General features: G+C 43.6%; 1 protein-coding gene across 1 annotated transcript in view; it reads right to left on the reverse strand.

Moving 5' to 3' along the window:
- Positions 1 to 15,511, reverse strand: part of VPS33B (VPS33B late endosome and lysosome associated) — a 2,132,768-nt gene that overhangs the window by 1,696,874 nt on the left and 420,383 nt on the right. The window contains exon 6 of the mRNA XM_044078281.1: positions 12,181 to 12,248. Within this exon, the coding sequence (XP_043934216.1) occupies positions 12,181 to 12,248 (68 nt within the window). The remainder of the gene's footprint in view (positions 1 to 12,180; positions 12,249 to 15,511) is intronic.

Raw genomic sequence — 15,511 nt, forward strand, 5'->3', positions numbered from 1 at the left:
AAAACGCAGTTGTCTGTGAACATCCAACTGATGGAAAATATATTCTGCGCTATTGGAGAATTTGGGAAAAAACACCGGGAGCTCCAAGGATTGTTGAATGCATAAGGGGGATGCTACCTTGGGCAAGAAAGAGGGATTTAACTTGAGAGACGCTCTGTCTTTGTGAAAAGTCAAATAAGGAGGATTAGAAGAGAGAGCCTGAAGCTCTGAGACCCGCTTGGCAGAGGTTATTGCCACCAAAAAAGCTGTTTTCCAAGATAGAAATTTTAAATCACAAGTAGCTGCTGGTTCAAAGGGACGAGCAGTTAAAGAAGCTAGAACCATATTCAGATCCCAAGGGGGCACAGGATGGGCTATTGGGGCCGAAGGAGCCACGCTCCTTTAAGGAAAGATTTGCAAAGCCTGTTTGCCATTAAGGAAGGCTCAAAGGAGACATGAAAATTAGAGATAGCCGCCAGTTGGACTTTAATTGTGGAAACTGAAGAGCCCAAATAAAACAAAGAAGCCAGGAATTCTAAAACCTGAGGTACTGGGGCGGTAAGGGGATCTATACCTCGTTGCTGGGCCCAAAGAGCAAACCTCTTCCACTTGCTGGAATACAGTTTAATAGTGGAAGGTTTGTGAGAAGAGGACAAAATGTGGATGACGTCTAGAGAAAAAGAGTTATCTCTGACTAAGGTTGGAAGTGGAGTAACCAAGCGGCCAACCTCAAGGATCTGAGGGATGGGTGAGACTGTCCCAACTGATGAGTCAACAGGTCGGGCACTAGGTCCAGAAACCATGGGCCCTCCACCGCATACCTCAGAAGGAAGGGGAACCAAACCTGACGAGGCCAGTGTGGAGTGATCAAAATCATGTCGCTCCCTAGATAAATCGCCTTCTGTATCACCTTCAGGAGAAGGGGAACCAGAGGGAAGGCGTAAAGTAGACCGGGGGGCCAACTGTGAGCTAGAGCGTCCCTGGGAATCTGCCCCTGAGAGGGAGTCAGAGTGAAGAAGTCCCTGCATTTCGCATTGTGAGAACTGGCGAACAAGTCGCAACAAGGGAGGCCCCACTTGGCGAAGATGTTTGCAGCCACCCTGTTGTTGAGGGACCACTCATGGGGTAACAGGAGAGTTCTGCTCAGCCTGTCTGCAATCACATTGGATTTCCCCGGAATGTGCGTTGCCACTAGGAAATGCTGGGTAGAAATCGCCCAATGCCACACTCTTATGGCCTCTCGGCAAAGAGGGTAGGACCTGGTTCCGCCTTGCTTGTTTATGTACCAGACTACCGACATGTTGTCGGATAGGATCGCAATAGTACCCCGTGGAAGAGCATGATGAAGTGCTTGCAACACCAGTAGCACCGCTCTCATTTCCAGGATATTGATATGTAAGTGCGTTTCATGAGCCTGCCACGTGCCTTGGACAGACCTGTCCAGATAATGACCCCCCCCCACCCTGTCTGGGAGGCGTCCGTGGTCACCGTGGTGATGGGAGGCTGAAGGGCAAAGGGTCACCCCTGGTCCAGGTTGGACCGAAGCAGCCACCAACATAGGTCCCGACGGCAAATTTCAGTAATCTGGACCAAATGGTTCAGGGGAAGTTCCTGAAAGGACCATTGAACCGACACAGTAGCCATTGCAGCACCCGCATGTGCAGCCTGGCTAAGGGGACTAGTAGAATAGTCGAGGCCATTGTGCCCAATAACTGCAGAATCAGTCTGGCCTGAACTCGTGATCTGGTTTACAGGGTTTGAACCTGAGACTGCAGGATCTGAATCCTTTCTACAGGCAAGAATGCCCGCATTCTTCTTGTGTCTAACTCTGCGCCTATAAATGTAATACGCTGAGACGGCTGCAGCACAGATTTTCCCCAATTGAACGTGATTCCTAGTGAATGACCCAAACTGACTGTGGTCATAAGCGCCCGAACTAATAGATGCTTGGAGGTGGCAGTAAGGAGCCAGTCGTCTAGATAGGGAAACACTTGGAATCCTAGACTTTTCAAGTGAGCTGTCACCACTGCCAGACACTTGGTGAACACCCTTGGGGCTGTGGTGAGACCACAGGGAAGTGCTCGGAACTGGAAATGACTGGTTCCCAGGCGGAAGCATAAATGACTCCTGGACTCTTGACTTATCAGAATGTGATGGTAAGCGTCCTTGAGATCTATGGAGCACATCCAGACATCCTTCTCCAATAACGGGAGAATGGACTGAAGGGTGACCATTCGGAATTTGGATTTTTTTTACAAAGCGATTCAATGAGCTGAGGTCCAAAATGGGCCTTAAGTCCCCTGTCTTTTTTGGCACCAAAAATAGTCTTGAGTAAGTTCCTGATCCGATCTGGTCGGCGGGGACAGGCTGGATGACTCCTTTTCTTAGCAGCTTTGAAACCTCGACCGCTGCTTGATCCCGCTGACTGGGTGGCACATCCGGGATTTTCCTGATAGGAAGAGGGGGGATCTTGGTGAAAGGGATGAGATAGCCTCCGGTTATGGTTCGGAGCACCCACTGATCCTTGGTGATAGATTCCCAAGCCTGTGGGTGTTCTGCAAAACGACCCCCGACTGGCTCCGGAGATGCGCAGTTGGGCCACGTCTCAGGGACGGGGAGCGTAGGATGGACCACGAAAGGAATCGTGGTCTCCAGAGTTGCGGGGGCCTCTGCCGCCTCTGGGGCAGCGTCTTCCTGAATCCCCCCCGCCTCTAGAGGGGGGATCACTCGGTGGAGTAGGGAAAGACCTTTGAGATTTCCTGAACCACATTTTCCCTCCTCTCTGGGCCTTGGGGTAAGGTCTAGAAGGAGCGGAAAAACGGGTCCCCACAGCAGTCAAGGTCTTGCCCTCCTGCTCGCACCGAGTCAGTGTGTCCTTCACCTTGGGTCCAAACAGGGAGGACCCATCAAAAGGGGCGTCGGTGAAGGAAGACTTAAAAGCCTCCGCAAAGGGACACAAGCGTAACCAGGCGTGTCTTCTAAGAGCCACGCCTGTTCCCGCTGCTCTACTCGCCCCTTCGGCCGCATATGAGATAAGCCTCATGGACGAGTTGACTATCGAAGATAGGGTAGTCATCTGGGCGCCAACAGTTTGGGCTAATGCCTCAGGAAGGTTACCAGTAAGAGACTCTCCTAACTCTTTGAGGAGGTCCCTTTGGAGCCTGGTGAAATGACAAAGGTAATTCAGCGACCGCAGGGTAAAGGCCGCTGAAGAAAGGGTATGCTTCTCGTACCTATCCATGCTCCTGGAATCCTTATTAGGAGGGTGAATAGACGTTGAAGCCTCTGCCACATCCTGCTGAGTGGCAGATGCCACCACCATCACATCTACTGCAACTCCTTTGTTCAAAAATTCCTTTTGAGGAGGGGCCGAAAGGAACTTGTTAGGCCTGGCGGGCACCGGTTCCACAGAATCAGGGTGTTCCCACACCCTTCGAGAAACTAAATCTAGCAATTCATCTAAGGGTGGAGACACTCAGGAGGCGGAGGGCTGGGCCCCAAAAGCCTTGAGGAAGACTGACTCCTCTGTGGAAGGGGTTTTGGACTGCCAATCGCCTCTCTGTCTCAGGATCTCGACGATATTTGAGAATGAGACGTCATCAGAGGACGATTTTGGGGACCCCTCCGCATCATCGAGGTCAGTATCTGAAGTGATAGACTCATCCTGGGAGTCAATGTGCTTCCTCTTGCACAATTTCTTCCTTGGAGGTTCATCCAAAGCAGATTCAGAAGGACCTCCCGGGAGAAGGGAACCCCCCCAAGGGGGTATCCTCAGGCCCTGGGGCCCCGCTGTCGTGGGAATGAAGCACACCAGAAGCACCAGTTCCCAAGTCTAGGGACGGTGAGGTAGAGACTTGCTGAGCCGGCAAGGACATGGCCAGTGCACTCCTCATGGCCTCAAAAGCAGGACCTCCAGACTCTACGGAGGATACCGGCTGAGAGACCACGACGGTACTGGGAATCCCTGCGGCCGACGCTCCAAGGGGAAGACTAGGCACCGAAGCTACCAGTTCCAAAGTGTTCCCCTCGGCCCCGACCGAGGAAGTCCCGGTACCGAACCCTGACGCCGAGGACAGGGTAGGAATGATGGTCGGAACCGAGAGGCTCCGAGGGAGTCTCGGTTCCAACTGGACGACTCTGCTCTACCATCACCGACTCCAACGGCTCCGAGGAGGTTGGAGGAGGAATCGGATGTGTCGAAGTGGGGATCGGCTCCGGAGCCGAGTGTGCTGGAGCCGAGACCATTTTTGCAAAAAACGGGGACTGGAAAAGCCTCTGGATAACTCTGTCCAAATCTGAGTCAGACAACCTGGAGGATTTAGAGGAAATAGATGGGGGCCGAGACGACTTCTCTCTCGGCTCCAAAAGACCAGGGGACCGGCTCCAAAATGGCTCCAACACTATCAGCACCGGATCCGGAACTGTATGTATAAGTATCGGCGCCGAAGGGGACTTCGGGGCCGAGGGGGGAGAGTCTGAGCTGCACACCTCCAACGGCTCCGAGACCAACGGAGCCAAAGCAGATGATTCGCCTCTCGATCCCCCAACCTGCGGCTCCGACACCAATGGAGCCGAGGAAAGAGGTATCGAGGCAGACCCTTCCACCAGAGGCTCCTAAGCCATTGGAGCAGAGGAAGAAGAGGTCGACCTATGCTTCTTGGAAGTCAGTTTCGACGGACTGGTCGGAGCCGACGACCTTTTCTTTTTAGAAGCTGGAGAGGAAGGAGAAGCCAAAGCTTCCTCAAAGGAGGGCTTAATAAGGCCCTTAAGTATCAACTTATTTTTACGTTCTTGAAGGACCCTAGAGGAAAAAGCATGACAAACACTACATGTTTCCTGTAAATGTTTCGGTCCTAAACAATATACACAAACAGCATGGCTATCGGTAATAGACATTTTGTAGTTACACTTGGTGCACTTTTTAAAACCAGACTTCTGCTCTTTCGACATCCTGTCACACCACAGTTTTACCACAACGAAAAAAACAACCTTTAGTAGGGCACGAGCCCTTTGACTCAAACGGGACTGGCCCGAGATACAGCACCCAAAACGGGCAGAAGCCCTCTAACTTAAATGGGTTTAGCCCGATAAAACAGAACGTACAGTAAGACAAATTTAGCACACCCACACACAAATAAGGGCAAGGGTCCTCTAACTTAAACGGGCCTTGCCCGGTAAATAGAAAAAAATACCAATCACACCAAAAAAGTTTACACACACACGTAAAGCTGTTAAAACAGCTGTTTGTTAAATTTATGAAGAAACCCCTAGGTCAAAAGACCAAAAAGTAACCAAAAAACTACTTAGCTCCAGCCAAGTCGAGACTACGTCTGGCTTGAAAAGTGGCAAACGAGATCTGGGGAAGCAGGCGTGGTGCATTCTGGGATAAGGGGTAGCCCAGCCAATTAGAGACTTTGTTCTACTATATAGTGGCCGAGTCGGAGCCGAGGGATCGGCTCCGAACCCATCAGTTATGAATGTAGGCGAGATAGGATCCCATTACATCTACACATTTTTTGGCACTGAGTTTGAGCCCATGGCTCTGGCACCAAGCATCTGTTTCTGTAAAGCCCTTTTGTAGAATATCCACATCATTTGGGGATTCAATAATGGCTCCCAGTTTGCAGTCATCTGTAAATTTTGTTAGCCAGAGTCCCTTAGTGCTGGCCTGTACTTCAGAGAAGTAGATACCAAATAAGAGCGGTCCCAGGACTGAACCCTGAGGTATTCCACTTGTCGGGAGCTGGATTTTGAGTTGGCTACTTTTACAGTTTGGGTTCTGTCAGTAAGCTAGTTGGCAACTCATCGAGTGACTTAGGAATTAATGCTCAGCTTAGTAAGTTTATCTATGATTCCAGAGTGGGTGATGGTGTCTAAGGCCTTGGCAAGGTCCAGATAAGATGTGTGGACTGCCTTGCCCTCATCCACAGCTCTGGATACTGATTTGAAGAAGTCAATCAGGTTGAGAAGACAAGATCGGCCCTTTACAAAACCAAACTGGGTGGGGTCCAGTGTTTGAAGGTTGCCAATGTCTTTGTTTATAAGTTGCATGATAATGCGTTCCATGGCTTTGCAGATCAGGCTTGTCAGACTGATGGGACGATAGTTCCCGGGAACCAAGGTGGATCCCCCCTTGTGAAGTGGGATAACTGTAGCTGTGCGTCACTCATTGGGCATGAAGCCTGAGGTGAGGCTATGATTAAACATGACACTTAGGTGAGGTGCCAGTTCATTTTGTAGTTCGTGTAGTACACAGCCCGGGATGTTGTCTGGTCCCATATTCTTAGCTTTGGAGAGTGCGTTTTTTACCTCTGTGGCCGTGATTACCAGAATTTGGTATCTTTTGGTATTGAACTGGGCCCTTTAGGGGTGAGAGGGGGTGAAGTTGGCACTGAATCAATCTGCCAGGATATTGGCAATATCCTTGGGATAAGTATATTTAATTCCATTCTGTTGTAGCTCAGAACAGATCTGAGCATTGCCATTTAGATTCTTGACATAATGCCTTGTGGTTGACCCTGGAATCTTTGGCAATTTTATTTTCATAACTAGCTTTGGAGGATTTTATGAGGGCTCTCAGCTTCTTACTGAGGCTGGTAAGGGATTACTTTGCATCCTGGGAGTTTCCTCTTTTCTGCAACAGTTTCTTCCTTCTGTTGTATAGTTTATGGCAGGGGACCACCAGTTTGGCTTCTTTTTTTTTGGAGGAGGGCATCTTGGTTCTATTTGGAATGGCACGATTCATGCATGAGTGGATGTGCTTGTACAGTGCCTTAGTGTAGGATTCAGCAGTCGAACTTTCAGTTCCAGTCTGCATGGGTGTCATGAAGTTTGCCACTTCTGAGTTGAGTAGCATGAAGTTAGCTTTGGAGAAGTTTTATATGGAGGTTTCCCTACTGGGGGGTGGGGGTGGGATGTGGACATCAAGGGTGATTAGCTTATGGTCAGATCTGACAAACGAGGGGGTGACCACTGGCATGGAGCCTCGATCTCCCATGTTGGCAATGACCAGGTCTAGGATATTTGAGCCCCTGGTGGGACTATGGATTAGTTGATCCAGGGCATTGAAATTTATGAATTTCAAGAACTGTTGGGCTAAGGTGTTGGTGCTCGAATAGTTTTCCCAATTAATGGCAGGGTAGTTGAAATCACCCAGTATTAGGGTGTTTGGTTGTATCTTAATATTTTCCAGTATGTTTAGAAAGGTGTAGTGAGAATCTTGAGGCATGGTGGGGGATCTGTAGCAAGCTACAAGTTGGACTGCAATGTTACACAGTATTAGTTGTACCTGTATAATTTCAAATGCATTGTGTTAGGCAACTAGCCTGGGGGTGTGAATATTCTTGGTGAATATGGACACTCTTCCACCTTTAGTATTTCGGTCCTGGTTTGGTGGACGAAAAGTGTGTTAAGAGTCATAGCCTGGTATTGCAGGGGTGCTCTCTGGAGCCTTGAACCAGGTCTCAGTTACTGCACAGATATCGATGTTCTCCATTTTTAAAAGTGCCTCGACAGAGTGCATTTTGAGGTTTAGACTTCTGGCATTGAGTAGCATTACCTATAAGCTATTTTTCCTGGTAAGATTGCATCTTTACTATTAAAGGTCTAGGCTGCCTTCTCATAGCCAGGTTTGGAGCATACGGATAATGTGCCCTTTCAATTAACAACTCCTGCTGTGGAATACCAGTACTTTATCCATCTGTGCTGAATCCTGTGCAAAATTACGTGAGGGACCCTTCTTCTAATCCCTACAGTGGTTACTTTACAAAGCCACCATGCTGTGAGATGCAAGACATGCCTAGAACATATTGCATGCCCTTCATCTGGTAACAGAGTTAAAGTGCAGTACTCATGACACTCATCCGTGCTTCTCTCAGCCAGTACATAAAGCACTGGTATATGGCTTAGTCTGTGATCAGAGGGCTGTAAGAAGAAAGGCTTAAGTTTTTTTAGGTACTGAAAATGCACTGTTTCCTATGATGAACAGGAGTCCCTAGTTCTAAACTGTAAGCATAGCAGAAAAGAAACTGGGAGTGAACAACTGGGCATGCTGTTGTTGATCCCATATATGATATCAAAAGATGTGCTTGCATGACGTGCACATACCTTCTAATACAGGAGCTACTGATGCAAGAATGTCTGTAAAGAGTAGGCCCCAGAAAGGGAAATCCCAGATATTAACAAATGCAGAAGGTCTTTGAAGTAAGCTCAGTCATGTTTATAAACTTAGCAGCCACATGTGTGGGCATCTCACTCCTCCAAAAAAAGAAGCATATTCTATCAAACCTTGACTGTGTGTTGGAAGGGGGGGCAGACACCTGTAAATGGGCTGCTTCTGTCCATCAACTTAGGGAGGGTCTGCAGACAAGTGCACTAAAACAACATCAGAGAGGCTGTACAACTTTTGTCAGTTTTACTATCACACCTAACTCTAAAACAAATCATAATTTAATAGATTTCTTCACTATTTGAAGCACCTCCCCTTCAGATTCACAAATTTTATGCTGTATTGTATACTTGTACTGTATTTATGTACTAAATGCGACTGCTTAAGTTATTGTCTGTTTGATGATAACTTGGCATACAAACCCTACCTGGACGTTTTCATACTTTAACTACACAAGCAGACATTCATTTAGTCAAATTTCATAATTCATCAAACTGCAAAATGACCAAACCAGTTATACTTATCAACCCTAGGAGATGGATACTAATGGGCCTCTTCCCCCTACAGTGACAAACAGACAAGCACACTGATTTTCTGTTGGCACACTCAGGCAGTGGGAAATACTAGAAATTATTTTGCTTCCAATCAGTGACAGTGTTTGCTTGAAAAGCTCCAGCACTGATACTTTAGGCACCGTTACCGGTAGTTTTAGGACCAAACACAGCAAAAACCTTGGAAAATGATGTTACTACAACTCTAATGTCTGCTAGCAAATTCAAGATAATTAGTGTCATCCTACAGTAAAAGGACTCAATGGCGGATGTGGTTTACTATGCAAAGTGAAGTTATATAAGCACAACACCTACAAGCAAATTTATATATGCACAGCATCAAATATATGATGCACCTCTGGTGTGTTGCTGACTATCCAATAAAGGTGTTTTACCACAAAGCTTGCAGTGCCAAGAAGTGGAAATTATATTAATTCATGAAAATGACACTGGCAGAACCATGAAGTCTACTGAACACTTCAGAATATTCATCTCTCTCAAACAGAACCCAACAGAAAAAAACAATTCTCCTACTTAAGAGCAAACCTGCAAGCTATCCTAAAAACTATAAACCAATAACTTGCCTTCTGACAACGTGTAAACTATACACTTGAATTGATGCCGACAGAGTTTATTGTTGCTTAGAAGAATACTCAATTATGACAATAAAACAAAAGGGTAACAAAAGAAAGTCATATGGAACAAAGGATCATTTGTTGTTAAATAAAGTCATAATGGAGAACTGTAAAAACAGAAAGAACCTAAGTATGGCATGGACAGATTATAAAACAGTATTTGAAAGTATTCCACATTCATGAATAATAGAGTGCTTAAAAATGTAGAAGATACACCCTACACTAATTGATTACATTATAGTGACCATGAAACAGTGGCAAGCTGCTCTGCAGTTAAGCCATGATAAAAGGACAAATTATTATTCCAGGGATAAAATTCAAAGGAGGATATTTCAGGGTGACTCTATGTTACTGCTACTCTTTTGTCTTGCCCTTAATCCATTAAATTGTCTACTTAAAAGATTAGGTCTGGCTAGGCTTATAAATGCCCTAGAGCAGATAGCCTAGTATGAACCTATGAACCTATACCCCGGGAATCATCTCTGTGTCACTGCTGGACAGAGGCACAGCAAACTAATGGGTATAGTATTATCATCCTAAGGGGTGGTGAAAGCCACACACACTCTGGCTAGGCTTATAAATGCCCTAGGGCAGATAGCCTAGTATGAACCTATGAACCTATGACTACAATTTGGCTCCCAGAAAACAACAAAGTATGAAGACTTCAGATGATCTTTTTGTAGATGATTTAAAAACGTATAGTTCATCAGATGAGGAATTGAAAGCGCAACTGCAAATGGTCAACACTTTTTTAGATGATATAAGAATGTCACTTGGTCTTGATAAATATGCAAAAGCAATCTTTAAAGAAGGAAAGCTGAGGCACCAAGAAAACATCAGCCTTGGGCAGGAATGTGTTATAAAAGAACTTGAGCAGGATGGCGTGTATAAATATTTGGAAAGTGATGAAGGATCAACAATAAAACATGAACAAATGCAAATAAAACTTATTAAGGAATATTTTAGAAGACTAAAAGTAATACTGAAAACAGTGTCGACATCTAGGAACAAAGTCCAAGCTATAAACCAATTTGATCTTCTTGTCCTAACTTACTAATTCTGGAGTGATTGACTGGCCCTAAAAGGTGTTGGATTGGTAGGACAGGAAAAAAAGGAGAATGCTTCATGCTTACCAAATGATTTATAAAAATTAGTGTATACCAAGATTATATATTCCTCGTTCTGAAGAAAGTATGGGTATCCTCGAAATTGATTACATGTATAGATCTGCAATCATAGGACTGCATACATACCTGCTGACCTCACAAGACCCAGATGTAGTGCAAGTTTTAAAACATGAGGAGAATAAGTTTAAGATGACTTCCTTGCATAGTTTGGCAGAAGCATATCAATGTCAAGCAGGAATGGAAATCAAACCAGAAGTAAATAAAAATCAGGCAGCAACTGAATGTGCCAAAAAAACAAACGAACAAAAAAAAAAAAAACAAAAGAAAGAATATAAGGTGAAGGATCAGATGAGAAGGTAAGAAATGTGGAAAATGTATAACTATAGTTGCAAGTATAGAAAACTCTTGAAACAACCTCATGTTGATCAGGATCGAATGCAGAAATGGTTAAGGAGAAGTGAATTTAAAACCAAAAGATGAAGGGTTAATACTGGCAGCCCAAGACAATGGATTACATACATGTTGGTTTACAAAGTCAACTGAACATGCGGAAGAAACAGACAAAATGTAGGTTTTGTAAAACAGAACCGGAAACAGTTGCACATCTTGTTGCTGGTTGTGATATACTAATGGCAGAAGGACTATATACTGAAAGGCATAATAATGTGTTAAGACTCTTGCAATGTGGACTGTGCAAAAATTACAATATTGATGTAGTTGACAAACACTGGAAACATGACCCATAAAGCATTATAGAAAATGATGTTTATATCACATAGGATCAACCATTACCAACAGTTCAAAAAATAGAAGCAAGAAAATCAGCTATAGTAGTCCATGAAAAGAAGACAAAAGTAGCATTGATCATCAAAATTGCTACACTCGGTGACTAGTGTCTTATGTAGAGATAGACACAAAGTCATAAAATACCAGGATTTGCAGGCAGAACTGTGGGTAATGTGGGAGAAGGATACCCTCAGTTCCAATAGTAGTAGGAGTAATGGGTCTTATAAAAGAATTTACAATCCTACTTGGATATGATACCAACACATGTAATTCTGTATGAATTGCAGGAGGAGTCATTATTGGGGACATTGCGGGTGCTGCAAATAGCACTTCTGATTTACATAAAAGCTGGAAAAAATACTAATTTCATGGACTTTAATCATAATTTGACTTAGGAATGGGGAACCCAAAAACAACAGTAGTAGTATAGTGTCTATAAAAAGTATGGGTATCACCTAAGGCATGATTCACCTCTAATGTCTCGGTCATTCACTCATGGAGGGCATCTAACACCACTACTGAAATTGGAATCAACCTCCTGAAGTGGTGAAGTACTGTCTTTTTATAATTTAAACATGGTTTTAGGAGAAATGTTTCAAACAATTTGCCTTATTCATTTTAAATATATCATATGTTACATGTAGTTATTAACCACAAAAGCTCCTGGTAGTACAAACAAATGCACACTTCTTAGCAAAATATATAATTTGCATTATCTGAACTTGTATTTTGGCCAGCACTATAAAGGAAGGAATCCATTACCGGTGAATGGGGAATCAGAATTTCAAAATATGCTAGGTGATGCTGAGTTCTTCACAGAGTAATGGTACAAACACGCATTCAAATGTACCAGTTCATGTTGTTTTACAAGTGCTTTGAAACACAGCTGCATAAATATGCTGACAAAATGACAGTTTTCTGTTTAGTAGTCTTACCTTCTCAGGACTAAAGATGATTTTATACTTTCTATGTCTGCCAGCTGCTTTATCTGCATTCACCATATCTAGATACAAGATAGAAAGATGAAGACGTTTAATTCAAGTAAAGCATGCAGGAAAGTGAGGATATTAAATGATCAGTCTCATCTTAATCAGGAAACATGCACATGAGATGTTACTTCTGAAGTCTGGACACATAAAATTAGGCAAAAGGGTGGCATATTATTTTCTCCATCTTCCCATATCTTGAAACAGTAGAAAAAAGTAATAAAAATAAACTTAATCTGTATATTTAAAGATTATAGATAAATTATTTTACAGTGTGTTTATTTTCCTGTAAATGAGACAGCTACCAACAGAAGACCAGTAATTGTGTGACTGTGCAGACAGTGTTAAGAGTGAACTTAAACATGCTTGTTACAAGGCATGCTGATAACCTTCAGAATGAAGCAAAAAATATGATCCTTATACAAAGATGTTGATGAATCGATTTATCCATAAGTGTTAAAAGCCTTTTTCTCCAATGGTACAAAATCATTTTTGAATCCAAAGGTGGCTATGAAGGAAATGGAAAAGTGGGTGCAAGTATTTCAGCAAAAAGATGTGCCAAAGAGGGACAAAAGTGTCATAGGAGGGAGATAACAGCAAACTAGGCACATGGAAGAAAGGTGGCGATTAAAACCTCTCTCCCTATTTAGAAAAAAGATGCAGGCTCATCATCAAGTAAAGCATGCTAAAAAGGAAGAGCTTCAACAAATGAACAGACTTTAAGTGAGGTAAGCAATTCACAACATGAGGAAAATTAAGAATACAGAAAATAAATCAGAAAACAAGTGTAAAAATAGACTGAAATGTAAAGAATGAACTGAAATATTACGTATAACATCTACTGTTAATCTTTTTCTACAAAGTAAGTTTTAGTGCCTTAAATATTAAAAATTACAATCTAGATACTAATAAAAGCTTTAGGGGAATACTGTTGTGAGGGAAATATTTAGAGCATAAAAAATTAGTGAAATACAAAAAAAAGGATTATTAGCAAGATGTTTACTTGGCAGAACATGATTAACACTATTTGTCACTGATTACATTTGTATAAGGACATTGTAGAGGTGGGGGAAGCTTAGCAGACAGGATTATAGGGAAAATCAGAGATCTGGTTGATAAGAAGGCGATATTTTTATAAAGATGAATGAGAGAGGATAGGTATAAATGCAAACCCTCTGCAAAGCTAATGAGTCTTTCCAGAAAATAACCATTACAGCATGCATTTCTAAACAAGTGAAGTAATTAAGGAGTTAAAATTAGCAACAGCTTGATGCAATATGGCTAAAGTGTACTGCAGACAGGATTAGCTCTTAGGGCTAGAAGAGAAAATGAGAAGAGATGCAACGAAGTAGATGAGTGATGAGTGAAGCTAAGATGCTGTAACTCTGAAACAAAGGGTAAATTGAACAGAAGACAGAATACAGTTTGGGCAAGAAAGCAGAGATGACTAAGTTCGACTTACCTTTAACAGTAGATTTTCAAATTCCTCGCTGCCTCAGTGGTACTTGGGGGTTATCGGCCAAGGTAAGCCAGTACTGGACAGCTTGCAAAACCTCAGACTTACCTCCTTCTCTCTTCCTGTTAAAGATGATTGGCTGAGCATATCCTGAGAGGGACTCCGTCGGTGACGGGAAGTGAGTGTTCAGACTTTTTCACTTCCACAAAGAAAGTGAGGAAACTATCAGAAACCTGAATCAATTAGTAAGACTAAATTTGCAGCCAGTTGCAATGCCATATAAAAACCCAATCCAACAACAACTAAATCAAAGAGGTTGAAACCCACCTCAGCTATATACACTCTAAGAGATGGCAGGTGGATGCTGCCGCTGGGACAGTGAGGAATTCAAAAGTACAGTTGTGTACACTTACCATAAATGTGGATGTTCGAGTGTATTCACTGCTGCAGTCATCATATTTGGGTTATCTGCTTGCAGTAGCCCTCAGCCGGCCTGATTATCAAAGTCTTGGGTCCTGCGTCTGTTGCTGTCTCATCTTCCATGACATCAGGTAGTCAGGGATATAAAGCATGCAGTTTTTCTTGCCCCAGATGTCAGGTGCCCCCCAATGGGAAGCAAATATATATATATATATATATATATATATATATATATATATATATATATATATAGACAAGGTTATACCTCCAACAAAAAAGCAAAAAGCTTTTAAGCATGGTAAAGGAGAAAAGAGGTATAGCCAAAAGAAGTCAGGGGGCTGGAGGGAGGGTAACCAGGACTGCAACAGTGAATACACTCAAACATTTACATTTATGGTAAGTGTACACAACTGTACTATGTTCTTCGTGTTTCACTGTTGCAGTCATCACATTTGGGTAGATTCCCAAAGCTAAGGATGGGAGGAGGACTTTATATAGCATTAGGACCAGCTATATGGCCCTGCAAGACTACAGTGGCAAAGCCAGCTCTGGATTTAGAGAAAACTGTCAAATGGTAATGCTTGGTGAAAGTATGTACAGAACTCCAGGTAGCAGCTTCTAGGATGTCTCTGGTAGGGACACCTCTGAGGAAGGCTGTAGAGGTAGATGCAGCCCTGATTGATTGTGGTCTAATCCCCTGTGGGATAGGTTTTCCATGGTGCTTATAGCAGAAATGAATGCAATGGCCTATCCATTTAGAAATGGTTTGCTTTGAAATAGCCTTCCCCTCTGCCCCTGTAGCAAATTCCACCAGCAGTTGTTCAGATTTCCTTTGAGGTTTAGTCCTGTCCAAGTAAAATCTAAGTTGTCTGTGCACATCTAAGGAGTGCAGTATCCATTCCCCTTTGTTCTGTGGATTAGAAAAGAAGGTTGGCAAATGAATGGATTGATTAAGAGCCACACTGGATACTATCTTGGGCATGAAGGAGGGACTGGTCCCGAGGGACACCCTGTCCACATGAAAGATGATGAAAGGCTCCACTGCCATAAGGGCCTGTAATTCCGATACCCTTCTTGCTGAAGTGATTGCTAAAAGGAAGACTGTTTTCCAAGAAAGGAATTTTAACTCTGCACTTGCAGCTGGCTCAAAAGGAGGAAGAATGAGTTTTTCCAATACAAAGCTAATGTCCCAGGCTGGAGTTGGGGCTCTCCTGGGTGGTCTTAAGTGTTCTACACAGCCATGGCTAGTCTGCAGAGGGGCTATGAATGGGTACCCCCCTGCTTGTTTATGTACCACATAACAGTGGTGTTGTCCGTCTTTACCATTAATTGTCCTGGAAGAATGTGGTCCTTGAAGGCTGTCAGAGCATTCTGTACAGCTAGCATTTCTTTTTGAATGATATG

The sequence above is a fragment of the Protopterus annectens genome, chromosome 7.part0 (genome assembly GCF_019279795.1).
Source record: "Protopterus annectens isolate FY-2018-M chromosome 7.part0, PAN1.0, whole genome shotgun sequence".
Taxonomy (NCBI): domain Eukaryota; kingdom Metazoa; phylum Chordata; order Ceratodontiformes; family Protopteridae; genus Protopterus; species Protopterus annectens.